Genomic DNA, 16,799 nt, shown 5'->3' with positions numbered 1-16,799 from the left:
TAAACAGAGTTCAAAAACAGTTATTGTTCTCCCCGTCTCTGGTTCTACCACCAGACAAAGGCAGACAGAATGTGAAAGTGCTTTGAAATATGAAGACGATGCCATAAATCGAGTGGTCGACTGGTACGAAGTGAACTTCAGTGTGGACAAAGCGCGTTTCGACAGTGGTTGAATTTTGACCCTTCCGGCCGCCCGTTGGAAAGCTCCAGCTGCTACGAGCAGAATCTACCAAAGGCGACGGGGGAACCCGCAAATCAAAATAAGCTTAATGACCACCCGGGATATCTGCCTGATGAGCCGCCCTCCGTTTTCCAGAGGGGGAGGCTGCCGTTGGCGGGGAGGCGAGTGCGGGCGGCTGGCGCCGGGCTGCGCTGAGGGCGCGGGTGTGCGCGGGGGGCGCGGGTGCCGCCCCGCGCCGGGCGGTGGGCCGGTCCCGCAGAGGGAATGCGGCAGATCGTGTTGTCGGCGCTGGGCTGGAGCACGGTCGGTGTGAGAGCCGGGGGAGCGGCGCCGCTGTCCACATCCACACCGAGCGCAGGGACAGCCACCGCCACTCTTGGGCAGTGCGAGAGCCGCCGGCAGCTTGCAGCGGGGTTTGAGCATTGGAGACACTGCCTTTTTCTTTTGCGCAGGTCCCCGTTGTAGAGGATGGTGAATTGATTGTGTGATTCTCCTCAAGTTTGTAGAATAAATGATAGAAGATACAATGACTCTGTTGTCTCTTTTAGGCCGCATCATGCGTTATTTTCTTCTGAGACCGGAAACTTTATTTCTATTGTGCATCAGCTTGGCTCTTTGGAGTTATTTCTTTCACACAGATGAAGTGAAGACTATAGTGAAATCGAGCCAGAATGCGGTGAAAATGATGAAAGGGAAAGTGGTGGAAATCATTCAGAATGATCGGTTCGGGGGTTTGGACGTTCTAGAGGCAGAATTTTCCAAAACCTGGGAATACAAGAGCAACAATGTGGCCGTTTATTCCATCCAAGGCAGAAGAGATCACATGGAGGATCGATTTGAAGTCCTTACTGATCTGGTCAATAAAAGTCATCCTTCTATTTTCGGGATATTTGATGGACACGGGGGAGAGGTGAGTCCCTATATATTCACAGAGATGTGTTATTTCTACCGATGTCAAACAAAAAGTTAGAATGATTTAAGCATTAGGGAGAACAATATAGTAAAATATTAGACGCCGATGAAAAAGTGACTTGTTAAAGCGGCATCATCATTGAAGTTTATGCATTCGCAGGATTGTGACATCCCATTTGTCTTAAGAACTAAGATCACCAGTTGATTTGTCTTAAAAGTACAGAGGAAAGCGACAATATTTGCATTCGGGATTTGGAGCCGATCATGGTTTGGAAAAAACGCGAGTTGAGCCTGATAGTTTGTCATTTCATTACTGCGGTGGCGATGTATGTTTCCTTCACATTCGGTTACTGTATTATACATGTAACATTGTGTCCTTTTTGATGCGTAAGTGTGAAACACACACACGAGGAAATCTTTTGGACTCGTGCAGTAGTATCTGTGATGCTTCCGTTAGATAATGCGAATTGCTGTGTTGTGAACGGAATGGATGGAAGAAGGTTGTATGTTAGGAAGAGCATGGGGATTGGGGCATTCGGTTTCACACGAGATTACATGGGGATTGGGGCATTCGGTTTCACACGAGATTAGAATAGTCTGAATGCACAAGTACACAGAAAAAAACCTGCTGGAATACTTCGGCATAAACACTGAAGAGAATACCGGGTCTATTCCCGAGAGTCATAGAAACAAAAGGCTGCAAGCAAAGAAAGTGGATTTGTTGGGATGTCAGCTGGCAATGGGGAATACAAAAATAAGGAAAGCTGTAAATGTAAAAAGGCAAAATGCTGAAAACCTGAAGTGAAAAAAAACAAGTTGTTGGAAACACTCGCATGTCGTGCAGCGATTGTGCAGAAATAAGGACTTAACTTTTCAGAGGATGACCTTTCATCTCAACCGGGGGGAAAGCAGAAATAAGATAAATCGTGAGTTCGGAGAAAAAAGGGAGGTGGGGTAGTTCGGTGTGGATGGGATGGCGATCAAGAGAGATAAAATATTACTTTCATTGCGCACTGCACAGTTTCTGCTACACAAACACAGATTGGATGGTCTAACTCAACATGTTCAAACCACAGGGATGACTCGCACCTTTCACCTGGTTGCCCTTAACTCATGAGCCTGCCATCTCTTCTAACCAGTCTTTCATAAGTTCAAGTACCACCTTTTCCTGATCCAACATTGAATTCACCAATCTCAGATAATCAGCCTCTTCAACCTTAAGATATTTAATCTATATTCTATGCCTGTCCTCTCCTGGTAATTTCGGAGTTCAATGTCCCCTACCCCCCCCCCCCCCCCCCCACACACACACACCCCTTCCTTTTCACCAGCATTTTGCACCCTCTTCCAGCTGGCATAAACATCACTTGTCTAATCTAGACTTGCCCTCTTTTACACTCACTATCTTTGTCCTTCCCGCAAATTTTAACTTGCTTTATTTATAATATTTCATAGGTCACCGATATGTTACTCTCTCCGCAAATACTGCCTAAAATGTTGGGTATTTACAGCATTTTCTCTTTTTTCCTATATATGAAAGTATAATGCTATTTTATCAGAAGATGAAGGATGTGTTGAAACGTTTTAAATTTGTTTTAAACAATGAGCAATTTTCTGCCGGCGCTTACGTGTGTTAAATAGGGCAAAGAGCAGGGAAGTTTTATATTCCATAAAGGATTGATTGTTAGTGATAATGACCGAGCCATTGTGAACGTTTTAAGTCAAGATTAGAACACTGGTTGAAGGAAATATGAGCTGGTTGGTTCCATCGAAAAGGGTGGAAACCTGCGGATACTGGAAATGTGAAATGGAAGCAGCAAAAAGGCCATTCAGCGGGCCAGGCAACAGCTCAAGAGGGAGAAAAAAGCAGCTGACGTTTGAATTGAATTGAATTGACTGTATTTCTTACATCCTTCACATACGCGAGGAGTAAAAATCTTTACATCTCCCTCTAAATGTGCAATATGCAATTTCGGGTCGATCGTTCATCAGACTTTTTCTCCGTTTTGCGTTAAGTTTCCCACTTTTCACAATTTTGACATGTTCAGATGTTGGTATTTGAATCTGCAAACAAAAGGTAAATGTTTGAAATGCTTCATAGGATGAGCTGCTAATTTGCTTTTTGATGATTGAATTTGTATCACAAGAGCCTACGTTGTTGCATAATAGTTTGGCGAACCCGCATTGGGGTAAAAACGATCGCAAAGCCCTTTTCCCCGTAAAAAAGACTAATAGTTCACTTCCTGTAAGGAAGTACTTAATTATTTTCCTTCGGATCTACTTCAAAAGTTTTTTTGAGTAGAAACAATTTGTGCCTGATGATAATTTTTAGGTCTTCGAACACACGAACTACATCTGTTGTACTGAAATCCAAATGTAATTTCCAAATCAGAAAATGTACGACTGTAAAATGAAATTCTGTTTGAAATGATGTTAGATATTTGCGGTGGATCTAAACTTTGAAACACACGTTGACCCTGTGCGCCTGATGTCTCTGTTCAATTACATCAGTTCGAAGACCTTGCGCCGGGTTAATGTGCACAGAGCAGATCACTCCACACAAACAAAAAAAATCACTATGTTGTCATGGTTTTGAAGGCTACTTGTGCTGCAGAATGTTTTTATTTGTTTGTGGGCGAAGTAAATAATAATAATAAAGATCTCTCTGGAATGGCCAAGGTGACCTTTTTCGGTCAGTCTGGAGAACTGTTTTTTTCTCCCTGTGGGTTTTGTTTCCTGTTGGTCATCAGTTACGATCGCCTTCTGCCGTAACTACTTTAATGGATTCCATTATTGTTTCATTTGAATTTCTGTCTTGAAGTTGGATGATTTTATATTTAGAGGTTGTAAAACTAATTCCAGAATTCTCGTCAACCTTGAAATAAGCTCGTGTGTTGCCGAGTGAAATGGGAGAACGCGCCAGTGTTGATCTCGACCTTCATAAGTGTTCCGCTGTGAATGTTTAACCACAGCAGACGGGACAGTACGTAGATGTAACCTTCATGGAGACTAACACGCCTCTTGGTTCGTCACCACGATTTTGAGGAGATGGCAGTGATGGGAGAAGTAGTCACGTTGGCGGGGGATTTGGAAGGTGGAATAGCAGCAGGTAGACACAGCTGTGTGTAGGCTGTGTTAGACTTTGGGGGCGGGCGGGGGGTTGGCCGTTTTGGATAGGTGGTGCACCTCTGTTCTGACTTCAGCGATTGAGCTCATCATAGGCGACCTTGCATTTCACAGTTCCACAAGCAGCTGTGCCCTACAACCAGATGAAAACGTGTTCGGATTACTAAATAATATCTACACTATCAATCACCTCTGCCCTGCTCCCGCCTTTCCCACTGAGCTTTAATTTAACCTGCTTTTCGATAGCTCAGTAAAATGCCCCTTAGGGTACAAGTGTGCTTTCTGATAACTCCTTCACTATTAAAATAATTTTGTGTTAACCGTAATCTTTATGCACGCGGCGTATTTTGTTTTACAGCGCTATTAAAATGAAATAATAGTTTATGCTTTTGCAACCAACATTGATCGCCCGTGATGTGACAAGGAGCAAGCATTTAATGAAAGATAATGCCTCCACAACAAGGATTACCACCCTCCTGTAACATCTTCAGATGGATACAGGGGATGACAGGATTTAATTATAATTACTGTTAGAGTCCTTGAGTGTTTCAGTTTTGCATTTACTATCATATTGCCAAAGAAATATAGATAAAACAATTTTGTCAACGGTAAGGGACACTTTAAATGTTAATCAAACAAGAAAAAAACTTTTTCTGACAAAAAATGACAAAGGTAGTGCCATTGTACTAATCCCAACATGGTAAAAATGTGACAGTATTCCACTTGGAATCAAAGCTTCATGAATGTATTGCAGCCAGTATGACATTTCTTTTAAAATGATATTAAAAACTGAGCATTTCAGCAAGATTAGATTCCTAACTTTTTGTATACAATACATCTACATTAATAACTCTTGACAGTTTGCTGACAGTGCAGGAATAGATAGGAAAGTACATTGAGAGGACCCAAAGAGACAGGGATTCATTGGGTACGTGGAGACAAAAAGACAGCAAAGTAAATATGATAAGCGAAGTGAGGTTATGCACTTTGGTAGGAAAATTAAAAAGCCAAAATGTTATTTAAGTAACATTATGTTATGTAAAAGCAGTTGCTGGGACATCTGAGAGATACAAGAAGTTATCATGCAGACTCAGCAAGTAATTAAGAAGGCAAATGGAATGGTGCCTTATTGCCTGTAGAATAGATCACAAGTGAGAATGTGCAGAATGATTGAGCAGTGTGACCACACTGTATGGTTTTGGTATCCTTCACAAAGGAGGTACAGTCTTGGGATGAAATGTAGAAGGTTCTGAGGGAATTTGACAGAAGAGATGTTGTGAGGATATCTTCCCTGGTGCCAAAGTCCAAAACCAAAAGCATGGTATCAGAGAGGAGTTGCCCAATGAGGACTGAGATGAGGAAGAATGAGTTATAAATGTTTGGGTTTCTGTATCTAGTGAGCTGTGAGTTATGGGTTCCTACTGCATGCATTTGTTCAAAGCTATGATGGATGGACTTTCAGACCATAAGAGGGTCAAGGATTATAGAGTTCTGATTGGAAACTAGTTATCCTATGAATAGTGAAGAGGGTGCAGTAGTGGAATAAATGAGAATTATTCCAGAGTTCAGAAGGTTATTTTTGAACTATGAGTGAACTTGGAACATTCCCATATTATCTGTATTTAAGACTCTTGACTTGAGGGAAGTAGGGTAGGATGTAGCAATAGAATCACAAACATAAGAAAATCTGCAGATGCCAGAAATCCAAAGCAGCATACAGAAAATACTGGAGGAACTCAGCAGGCTAGGAAGCATCGACATTTCAGGCTGAGACCCTTCATGATCTCAGCCTGAAACGTCAACTGTTTACTCTTTTCCATAGATGCTGTGGCCTGCTGAGTTCCTCCAACATTTTGTGTGTGTTGCTTAGGATGTAGCAAACTGATTTTTGTTTTGAGGCCAAGAACACAGAATTTTGCCAAGACCTCATCATACTTATTGTTGTGACTTCCCATTGAGCTGTCAGTTGAGCTAATAAGCGCACATTTGTTAAACGGAACATCAACAAGTGGTCCCAGTAATTAGAAAAAAGGGTGGAGGAGTGGGTTGCTGTATAGAGCTGGGGAATCAGGGCTGGGGGTAATGAGGGAGACAATAGTGAGAGTGCATTGCAAGGAGTTGAATATATTTTTGTTGAGCAGTTGTGAGAGAGATAGATGATTAGCAGGTGGAGTTTATTGGAGCTGCTCTTTTTCTCCTCTTGACCTACAAGGTGTAGAAAGAATGCTTCAGGTGATTGTACATCTCTGTACATCTTGTTGCCTCAATAAAGCAGCCAGCATAGTTAAAGACCACCCCTAACATTCTCTCCTCTCCCCTCACCCATCAAGCATAAGATGGAAAGGCCTGAAATCATGTACCATCAGGCTCAGTGACAGCTCTTACCCAACTATTGAATGGTTCCCTAGTTTGATAAGATTACTCCTGGTCTCACGGTGCCTTGTAATGATTTTGCATCTTACTGTCACCTGCACCGCACTTTCTCTGTAGCTATTCTGTTCTGCATTCTGTAACTATATTACCTTGAACTACCTCAATATACTGCACAATGAATTGATCTGTACAAACCATGTGCAGAAAAGTTCTTCACCGTATCTTGGTACAAATGACAGTAATAAACCAATTCCACTTCCAGTTCTGCTTCCTTTTGTAGCTGAGGTTCCTGAAGCTTTGGAAGTGTACACATCTACTGTTGAATTTTAAATCAGGTTGGAAGTCCAATACAAGTATAGTGTGGTCATTGGTATGTTCCATCTCTCCATGGTGAGATACTTGCCTCAAAACTGTATTCATGGGCTGTGAATACATTCCCTAATTTTACATTTTTGACATTCCCGTTGCTTTCCCACATATTAGTATGGTTAATATTAAGGTTATTTATCATATTCAAAACAAATGTTCTCTCTTTGGAAATTAGATGATGATGTATCAGATAGTTCAGTACCTTATTGCAAAGTTTTGTAAAAGTGAACCACATACTTCATGAGCATTCATACCTATTGTTGGCAATGTGATCAATTATTTCTTTTGCAATACATCAAAGTGCTGTTACTGCGCAGGTATTCTTTTCATTTTGCTGTAAGATCACACACACACACACACACACACACACACACACACACACACACTTGCAATAATTTTATTTTCAGTTAGCACAATGTAAAATATAAGATTAATTTTATAAGATTAATTCTAGCTTCTGTCTATACCCTATGAAAGGTTCTGTTGCTACAATACTTAGAGCAATCAATTAAAAATGCGTGCACCATTTAAATAAAAGAATATTTTTGGTCTGCCAAAAACCTATTTCATCCAGTGTTTAAATCTTTTTTATATGCAGTACCTGATTAAATTCATTGTTTGCATAAGGGTTGTGTATGTTTAGGGAGCATTATATCTTGGAGCTGTGGTATTGATTTGTGCTACCCCATGGATCGAAACAACACAAGTAATTAGGTGACTTGAGTTCAAGTGCATATTTTTTATTTGATTTATTTTTGTTTTTATAATGCCCCCTGCATAGAAGAACAAGGTAAAATATGAAATAACAAAATGAGAAAAAAGGGTTTTCAAAGTGCTTTTGAAGAAAGCCAATGAATGGAACACATTGTGAAAAGATCATTGGCTTTGGTATTAAAAAAATAGTTCAGGCTATTTGCTTAACAAATTCTGCCCCATCTAAACATTTTGCTTATTGACTGAGGAAGTGCCAGTCAATATGAGGGAAGTTGAAGTCACCAACGATAGCAACGTTGTTATTTTGGCATCTTTCCAAAATCTGCCTTCCAAACCTGCACCTCAGTGTCTGTTGCTATTGGGGTGGGGTGGGGTTGGGTGGGGGGGGGGGGGGTCTATAGAATACTCCCAGTAGAGTGATTGCTCCCTACCTGTTTCTTACTTCCACCTACGCTGACTCAGTAAATGATCCTTCCAGGATGTCCTCTGTTTCTCTAGCTGTGATACTATTCCTGATTAGCTATGCCACTCCTCCACCTATTTTACCTCCCTCCCTGTCCCTTTTGAAACACCTGAACTCTGGAATATCCAGCAGCCATTCCTGCTCTTATGACAGCCAAGTCTGTAATGGGCACAATGTCATATTTCCATGTGCCCATTACAGACTTGGCTGTCATAAGAGCAGCCATGCTATTAAGTTCATCTCCTTTGTTTCTGATACTTCTTGCATTTAAATAGACCCATTTCAGCCCATTCAACTGACTGTGATTATGCCCTTTCCATTGCCTGCCCTTCCTCACAGTCTCTCTACAGGCTGCATCTTCCTTCACAACAACTGCCCCATTTTCTGACCTATCGCTCTGCTTCCCACCCCTCTGCCAAACTAGTTTAAATCTTTCCCAAAAGTTTTATCCTTGTCTGGAAGTTCTAATGCATAGAGTTCCTCGAGCCCTTGTGAAAGGTTGTTGCTTTTTTCCTTCATGGAAAAAAATTGTAAACTGGAACCAAATCTGGATCTGGGAATTTTGGGTGGGGGGAGGGGTGGTTAAGTATGAGGATTCAGACAGAACAGAAGGCTAGTGGCTAAAGCCCAAGGTTAGGGTCTATGATTGGGTTCCTAAGAAAGGTAAGTGGCCAGTTGGTAATGGAGTTGGAGTTGCCTTCAAGGACAGTGAGGATTAGTACTGGGATTGTGGTTGGGAGGGAAATTACGAAGATTGCCAGGGCTGGGAAAGGGGTCTTCAAATATGGTTATGTCCACCAGTGTGGCTGAAACTTCAGAACATCAGGGGACCAGGGGAGCTTTGAACATCAGTAGGGTTAGAGAATGGGGAACTCCTGAACACCTGGAGGTTGAGGCCTGGGTTGCATGGAGTCAGTAGTGAAATTGGGGAAGGAATATATTGGTGCCATATGGGAAGGTTCAAACTTATCTGACGGTCCCAATCCTGCTATGTCATGGTAAAGCATGGTTTTCCTAGGAGTAACAATGATGTTAGTTCATGAAAGAATTGAATTAAATTCAGTAACCTTAAAAATTAGATTTATGGCACTTCAACTGTGATGGGAATATGGGTCATGAAATAATGTCAACACGTGAGTAAGAGGAGTAAAGTCAGATTTCAATTACATAACATTCAAAAGAATCTAATATTTTGCTTGAATTCCTAGGCCTTTAACTCGATGCCCATACTGTCTACTGAGCAAAGCAGATTTAAATTCATTGTGTCCAAATCTAATACTGTGTTGTTTTTTTCCTCTGTGTTGTTTTTTACATAGTTTAGTCTAGTTTTTGTACTGTGTCATGTAAAACCATGGTCCTGAAAAACGTTGTCTCATTTTTACTATGTACTGTACCAGCAGTTATGGTCGAAATGACAATAAAAGTGACTTGACTTGTATGAATAATTCCGATCTGTAATGAAAAATGTACTTTTGCAGGAAATACAAGCTCTTGGAATGAAATCTGTAAATGTTGGAAATATTCAGCAGCCCAAGCAATATCTGTGGAAAGAGAAACGGAGTTAATAGTTGAGGCTGCCAGTTTTTCATCAGGTTAGTTCTTGAAAGTCAGTCTTGCCAGTTAGAGTTTATCTTTCAAAATAGTTTGCAAGTCTGCTTACATGCTTTTTTTCTAGTTTGAATACGCCAGAAAGAGTAATTTCCTAATTTGTGTGTACCTTTCAATGCTCTTTGGTTGATAATACTTGTTACCATATATTTTAAACACTAATGCTGAAGGATTGTTGGTTGCCAGCCCCTCCTATCTGTAAATTAGATTCAATAGAAACATACAGTCTTTAACATCTAGGCCAGGTAAACATTGCAGAATATTCGATCACATAGCATACAGAGAAATTGCCAAATATATTTTTGGTGTTTAGCCTAGTGCTGCTTTCAGGAATTTAGCTGGTTATTTCTAGTGTAGTAAACTCATTTTATTTTGTGTTAGATACTGATACTTCTGCAATCCAGTGTTTCTTCAGAAGCCTAGAATGAAGAATAAAACTTATTGCTAGCAATTTTATTAAATGTTGTATGAACAAAGAATGAACAAAGAAAGGCAAGACAAATATTTGTTGTGGCTGTCTCATATTTGAAATACAGATAACAAAAAATTCCATTGATAACAATTAATCTATAAGATAGTCAAATTCAAGTGGTGTGACACTGGCTATAGAAAGCAAAGAAGTTTCTAGAAATGTACAGAAGTCACTACTGTTATTGCTGGATAATTAACTGAACAATTACGTGTACGTCATATAGGTGATTATATAAAATTACAAACAAGCATAGGAAAGCTAAACTACAAGAAAAATAACAAAACAGTACATCACACCCCAATCCAACATTAAACTGCTGTTGATTTGCAAATCTGTGCCCATTTGCCAATGGCTCCATATTTGAATTTATTCGATTTTATTTCCATCCTTGCCAGAGCAATGAAATTTCTCCAATAAGAGTGTCAAGTGCCAAGCCCTATGATTGATATTTGAGTGTACTTATAGAAAACTGAAATGATCAAGGACTACATTCACTTCCAGTTCCTTTCTTGTCTGGCTGAATGGAATTAACCTAATCATATATTCAACCGGAGTCAGAGCATTGGCATTCATGCCTTCTGTCTATCATACACAGCAGTCTATGTCTTCCTCTTGTTCCTTATCTGCACATCACTATTAAGAAACAACAGCTAAGAACTTTGCTCCACATGTACTCATGATGCAGACACTAAACTCAATCTTCCTACCTTCTCTCTTACCCTTTCTTTTATTCTTGTGTGATGCTCTGATTTCCAGTATCTGCAGATTTTCTCTCGTTTGTCTCTTTCTTCTGCTTTTGTTATTTTCCAGTGGAATTATTTCATTGTTCTCTTCAAGCATTTTTCATCTCAGAGTCAGAATCATGTTTAATATCACTAGCATATGTAAAACGTAGTGGTTAGCACAACGCTTTACAGTGCCAGCAACGCAGGTTCAAATCCCTTTGCTGCCTGTAAGGAGTTTGCATGTTTTCCCCGTGACTGCGTGTGTTTCCTCCAGGTGCTTCAGTTTCCTCCCACAGTCCAAGAACGTACTTGTTGGTAGGTCAGTTGGTCATTGTAAACTGCCCCGTGATTAAACTCAGATTAAATCGAGGGAATTGCTGGGCGGCTTGGCTTGAAGGGCTGGAAGTGCCTATTCTGTGCTCTATCTCAATAGATCTTTTAAAAAGTCGTGATATGATGTAAAGCAGTTGTCTATAAAAGATCTTTAAAGCGCCTGATGCCCTTTCTGTACCAGTCTTGAAATGTTGGATCATGTATAGAAGGCTGCAAGAGATGATTATATAGAATAGGACTTGAAAGAGAGAAGCCATGAAGACCACTATGCTTTCTGAACTGAGCCCATACTCTCAGGGTGTGCCTGATAACAGGATTAACAATTGGTTTAGGCATAAGAAAAGGGAGTGCGGATCCAAGAAGTGCGGAGTTGGAAAAATTCTTAATAGAGCTTAGCTCCATTGCCACCCATATTGTGCAGTCAATGAGACCAAAAGATGAGACAGTGTATGTTAGCTGCCCAGTAATATAAGGAGAAATTGGGCAGAGCCATGCTCTCAACACTTTTAGATTTTTGAAGATGGACTTTATTTAGTTGGGGACACTTACCCTTCCATAAGTAGGACAATATGACTGAGTCTAGCGAGTCAAAGAAGACTTTAGCAATGAAAGTTGGTATGGATTGAAAAGGTATATGAAGGATGTTCATTTTGACAACATTAACTTGGCCCATCAGGGACATGGATAGGGGTACTGTGCTAGGCTCTGTTTTGTATGATTTAACAAATTAATGAAATTTTCTTCAGACATTTATGTTTCCGTGTCACTGTGATGCCAAGGTAAGTAAATTGGTTATTCACTACCTTAAAAGCAAGGTTATGGAACTCTGACGCTTGTGCTTCTCCATTTGTTGGAAAAAAGTTCACTCTTCTATAAATTAAGTTTGTATCCTGAAAACTGGCTGAATTTGTTAAGGAGTGAGAAGGGTGGGTGGGGTAAGGAGGTGATCGGGTTTGATATAAAAAGTAAAAGATCGTCAGCATAAAGGGAGACTTTGCGCTCAACTCCCTCCCTCCAAATCCCCGTCGGATCCGCACAACTGTGGAACACAATCGCCAGCGGCTCTATGGCCAGATCGGAAAGTAATGGGCTTAAAGGGCACTCTTGGCAGGTTCCACGCTTGAGGTTCAAAGGTTGGGATTGCTGAGAGTTGGTCAAAACAGAGGCAGTGGGACGCAAATATAACAGTTTAATCCAGGTGATAAAACTTGGTCCAAAATCAAATTTTTCTAAAACAGTAGAGGTTATTCCATTCCACATGGTCAAACGCTTTCTCTGCGTCTAAGGAGATGACCCATTCAGGGATCCCAACTGAACAACTGTCTGCAAAGTTTAACCCTCCCAACACTCATTTCTTCAGATTTTTGCAAATTAGACGTTTTATCAGCCCTTTGATATCAAACTTCCCTGAGCCACCCGATATAAACGTCATTGATATGTTTCTCTGCATGAATCCATTGCGCAAAGGTCTAATATCTACTATTTGCGACAAGCTAACGGTTCTGATGCGAGCCCCCTTGACAAAATTAAAACTGCCTGGGAGCAAGATTTAAATTTCTCACTGTCAGACAATGTATGGGATTCAGTTCTCAAGTTAGTTAACTCAACCTCTTTATGTGTCTGCCACTGCTTGTTACAGTTCAAGGTCATACACAGGGCCCATATGTCTAAAACTAAATTATCTCGCATTTACCCAGATGTTAATCCCTGCTGCGACAAATGCAAAAGGGGCGAGGCTTCTCTTATTCACATGTACTGGACGTGCCCTAGCTTGGAAAAATACTGGAAAGATGTTTTCCAAACTCTATCCCAAATACTTAATTACAATTTGGAACCTACTCCTTTGACTGCTCTTTTCGGCACCTCCAGAGAAGGGGACATCACATACAGTCTTGCCTCTCTTTTGGCCAGGCATGCAGTCCTGCTCAGGTGGAGGGATGCTGCCCTGCCCACTCATGCTCAGTGGCTCAGGGACTCCAGTCTATACCTTGAGAAGATCCCTTATTCAGTTCACAAATCGGACATAAAGTTCAAAAAGGTGTGGGGACCCTTTCTTGAATATTTTCAGAATTCCCAGCCAAACTAAAGGTCCTTCCTTTCTTCCCTTCCTCTGCTCATAAATCCCTGACCTCTAGCATTTTCCGGTAAAATTCTACAGACTCAGATTTGTAAACATTCAGCAGTCTATGTATTAGGAAAATACACCTTCTCTATACCAATGCAGCTCTGTGGGGACAAAGGTTCGGTTTAACCCTTTTTGCTAATGCAATGATGGCTTGGAGATGGGGATTGGGAGGGGTGGGTCGGGGCAGGAAGGTAACCAAAGCATGATTGTACAATGGGTGCATCTCTTTCATAGATGTGAATTGTACATTTAATACATTTGTTATGCACTACACAAACCTCATTTATACTATGCTGTCTTTATTTAAAAAACCAATAAAAAGTATTGTTGGAAAAAAAAGTCATGATAGATGTTTTGAGGCAGTAGGAGATTGCAATATAAAATTTTAAAAACTATAAATTACAATGAAAAATATAAAAGTTATTAAGTACTGCAAAAAGAGAGCAAAGATAAAAAAAACAGTGAGGTAGTGTACATGGGTTATTGCCCTTTCAGAACTCTGATGACAGTGGAGAAGAAGCTGTTCCTAAAATGATGAGGGTACTTAATAGCAGATACTGCATTCTTGGGGCATCACCTTTTGAAAATGTCTTCGATACTGGAGAGGCTAGTGTCCATGATGGAGCTGGTTGAGTTTGCAGCTTTCTGCAGCTGTTTCTTCTCTCCTTTATAAACTTCCGCCCTTCCAATACTCTGCATACTGAGTACCTCTACTTTAATCAAGTGTCTTCAAGGCTTCATCAACCACCACTATCCCCTTCATTTTCACTGTAACTTCCTCTGAGAATTCTGTCATTTCTGGGCTGCAATGCCCTACATAAGCTCTGTTTGCTTGGTAATTTGTAATTTTTCTTTTTGTAGTATGGACCATTGGGTCCGGAATTATATTCTGCCTCACTGCCTCTTTCGTTAACTTTAAAAATGTTCCTTTAAATCTGTTTCTGATGGCTGTCCTAATGTCTCCTCATTTGGCTTGAAACCACTTTTTGTTGCAGTGTGCATCTATGGGATAATATTCCATGTTAAAGATGCTCTATAAATGGAAAGTGCTGTTCTACTTGGCATTGAGATGAATCATTAAGCCAGGCTCCTTTCTGGTTCCTCTGATGGGCATGATAAATTGTATGGAAAGAATAGCAGAGTTACCTCCAGTGTTTTAGCTAAATGACTGTTAATGGCTTTGGGATGTTCTAAAAAGGGTGTGAGAAGTACATGCAAGTTTTCTGAAAGAACATTGCAGAGAACAGATTTCAATCCTGTTTGATTCTGATTCAGACTCAACAGATTACCATTGCTGCAGAGTTTTCTCTGCCCGGATTGCTGGCTGCCCATTGCTGAATCACACAGTTTCTTCCAGCATGGCCACGGGGTGTTCCTAGTTTATCAGTGTAGATGAGCTGATGAGATGACACTCACAAGGCCTCCATCAGTGTAGGTGGTAGGCTGCATAAAAAGAATGACCTCAATAGCCATTCATTATCTATTGACTTTACAAGCTGTTGTTCAGTGTTAGCATATGTCTTTGAATTTTAAATAACATTTTTCTAATTAAAAGACTGAAAAACCACAGGCATACACACACAAGAATAATTAAACACACAATAAAATCGTATATTTAAAAAAACACTCCAATCACAAACAAGAGAAAATCTGCAGATTCTAGAAATCCAAGCAACACACACAAAATACAGGAGGAACTCAGCAGGCCAGGCAGCATCTATGGGAAAGGGTATTGTCGACTTTTCAGGCCAAGCATCCTGATGAAGGGTCTGGGTGCACTATACTCTTTTCCATAGATACTGCCTGGACTGCTGAGTTCCTCCAGCATTTTGAGTCAAGTCACTTTTATTGTCATTTCGACCATAACTGCTGGTACAGTACATAGTAACAATGAGACGTTTTTCACGACCATGGTGCTACATGGCACAGTACAAAAAACTAGACTGACCTACGTAATAAAAAAAACAACACAGAGAAAGCTACACTAGACTACAGACCTACACAGGACTGCGTAAAGTGCACAAAAAAAGTGCAGGCATTTACAATAAATAATAAACAGGACAGTAGGGCAAGGTGTCAGTCCAGGCTTTGGGTATTGAGGAGTCTGATAGCTTGGGGGAAGAAACTGTTACATAGTCTGGTCGTGAGAGCCCAAATGCTTCGGAGCCTTTTCCCAGACGGCAGGAGGGAGAAGAGATTGTATGAGGGGTGCATGGGGTCCTTCATAATGCTGTTTGCTTTGCGGATGCAGTGTGTAGTGTAAATGTCTGGAATAGTGGGAAGAGAGACCCTGATGATCTTCTCAGCTGACCTCACTATCCGCTGCAGGATCATGCGATCCGAGTTGGTGCAATTTCCGAACCAGGCAGTGATGCAGCTGCTCAGGATGCTCTCAATACAACCCCTGTAGAATGTGATGAGGATGGGGGGTGGGAGATGGACTTTCCTCAGCCTTCGCAAAAAGTAGAGACACCGCTGGGCTTTCTTTGCTATGGAGCTGGTGTTGAGGGACCAGGTGAGATTCTCCGTCAGGTGAACCAAGAAATATGGTGCTCTTTATGATCTCTACCAAGGAGCCGTCGATGTTCAGTGGGGAGTGGTTGCTCCGTGCCCTCCTGAAGTCAAAAACCATCTCTTTTGTTTTGTTCACATTAAGAGACAGGTTGTTGGCTCTGCACCAGTCCGTTAGCCGCTGCACCTCCTCTCTGTAAGCTGACTCATCGTTCTTGCTGATGAGACCCACCACGGTCGTGTCATCAGCAAACTTGATGATATGGTTCGAGCTGTGTGTTGCAGCACAGTCATGGGTCAGCAGAGTGAACAGCAGTGGACTGAGCACGCAACCCTGGGGAGCCCCCCTGCTCAGTGTGATGGTGTTGGAGATGCTGCTCCCGATCCGGACTGACTGAGATCTCCCAGTCAGGAAGTCTAGGATCCAGTTGCAGAGGGAGGTGTTCAGGCCCAGTAGGCTCAGCTTTCCAATCAGTTTCTGAGGGATGATTGTGTTGAATGCTGAACTGAAGTCTATGAACAGCATCTGAACGTATGTGTCTTTTTTGTGTGTGTTGCAAAAAAAAACTCCTATCACCTTTCCCCTGGCAACCAACTTCTCCCATTCATTATAATGGATCTACTGAATTTCTGCCAGGCCTAACTTGACATAGGCTCCGCAAGCATTTCACCTACCTTGAGAAGTGAGAAATTTTCACTGCTTCTTTGGAACCCATAAGGTGTCTAATGGTGCAGCCCTCGTGTCCAAGTGCCAGAATCCTGCTGAACAAAAGACTGCACTTCATCCTGTGCTTGAGAGCAGCACAGTTACAGGTTTATTTGATAATACATCTGGATGACAGACAATCCTCCCCAAAATTCACTGTTCCACAAACAGAGTTTTTATAT

At 41.2% G+C, this 16,799-nt stretch overlaps 1 protein-coding gene across 1 annotated transcript in view; it reads left to right on the top strand.

Moving 5' to 3' along the window:
• Nucleotides 1-216: 216 nt before the first annotated feature.
• The window catches only part of ppm1lb (protein phosphatase, Mg2+/Mn2+ dependent, 1Lb), a 143,350-nt gene continuing 126,767 nt past the window's right edge, over nucleotides 217-16,799 (top strand). Inside the window, exon 1 of the mRNA XM_073041005.1 lies at nucleotides 217-1,090. Within this exon, the coding sequence (XP_072897106.1) occupies nucleotides 692-1,090 (399 nt within the window). The 5' untranslated portion in view covers nucleotides 217-691. The remainder of the gene's footprint in view (nucleotides 1,091-16,799) is intronic.

This window comes from Hemitrygon akajei, chromosome 3, assembly GCF_048418815.1.
Source record: "Hemitrygon akajei chromosome 3, sHemAka1.3, whole genome shotgun sequence".
In the NCBI taxonomy this organism is placed as follows: Eukaryota; Metazoa; Chordata; class Chondrichthyes; order Myliobatiformes; family Dasyatidae; genus Hemitrygon; species Hemitrygon akajei.
Note: the sequence above shows the minus strand (reverse complement) of the source record. Positions and strands in the feature narration are given on the sequence as shown.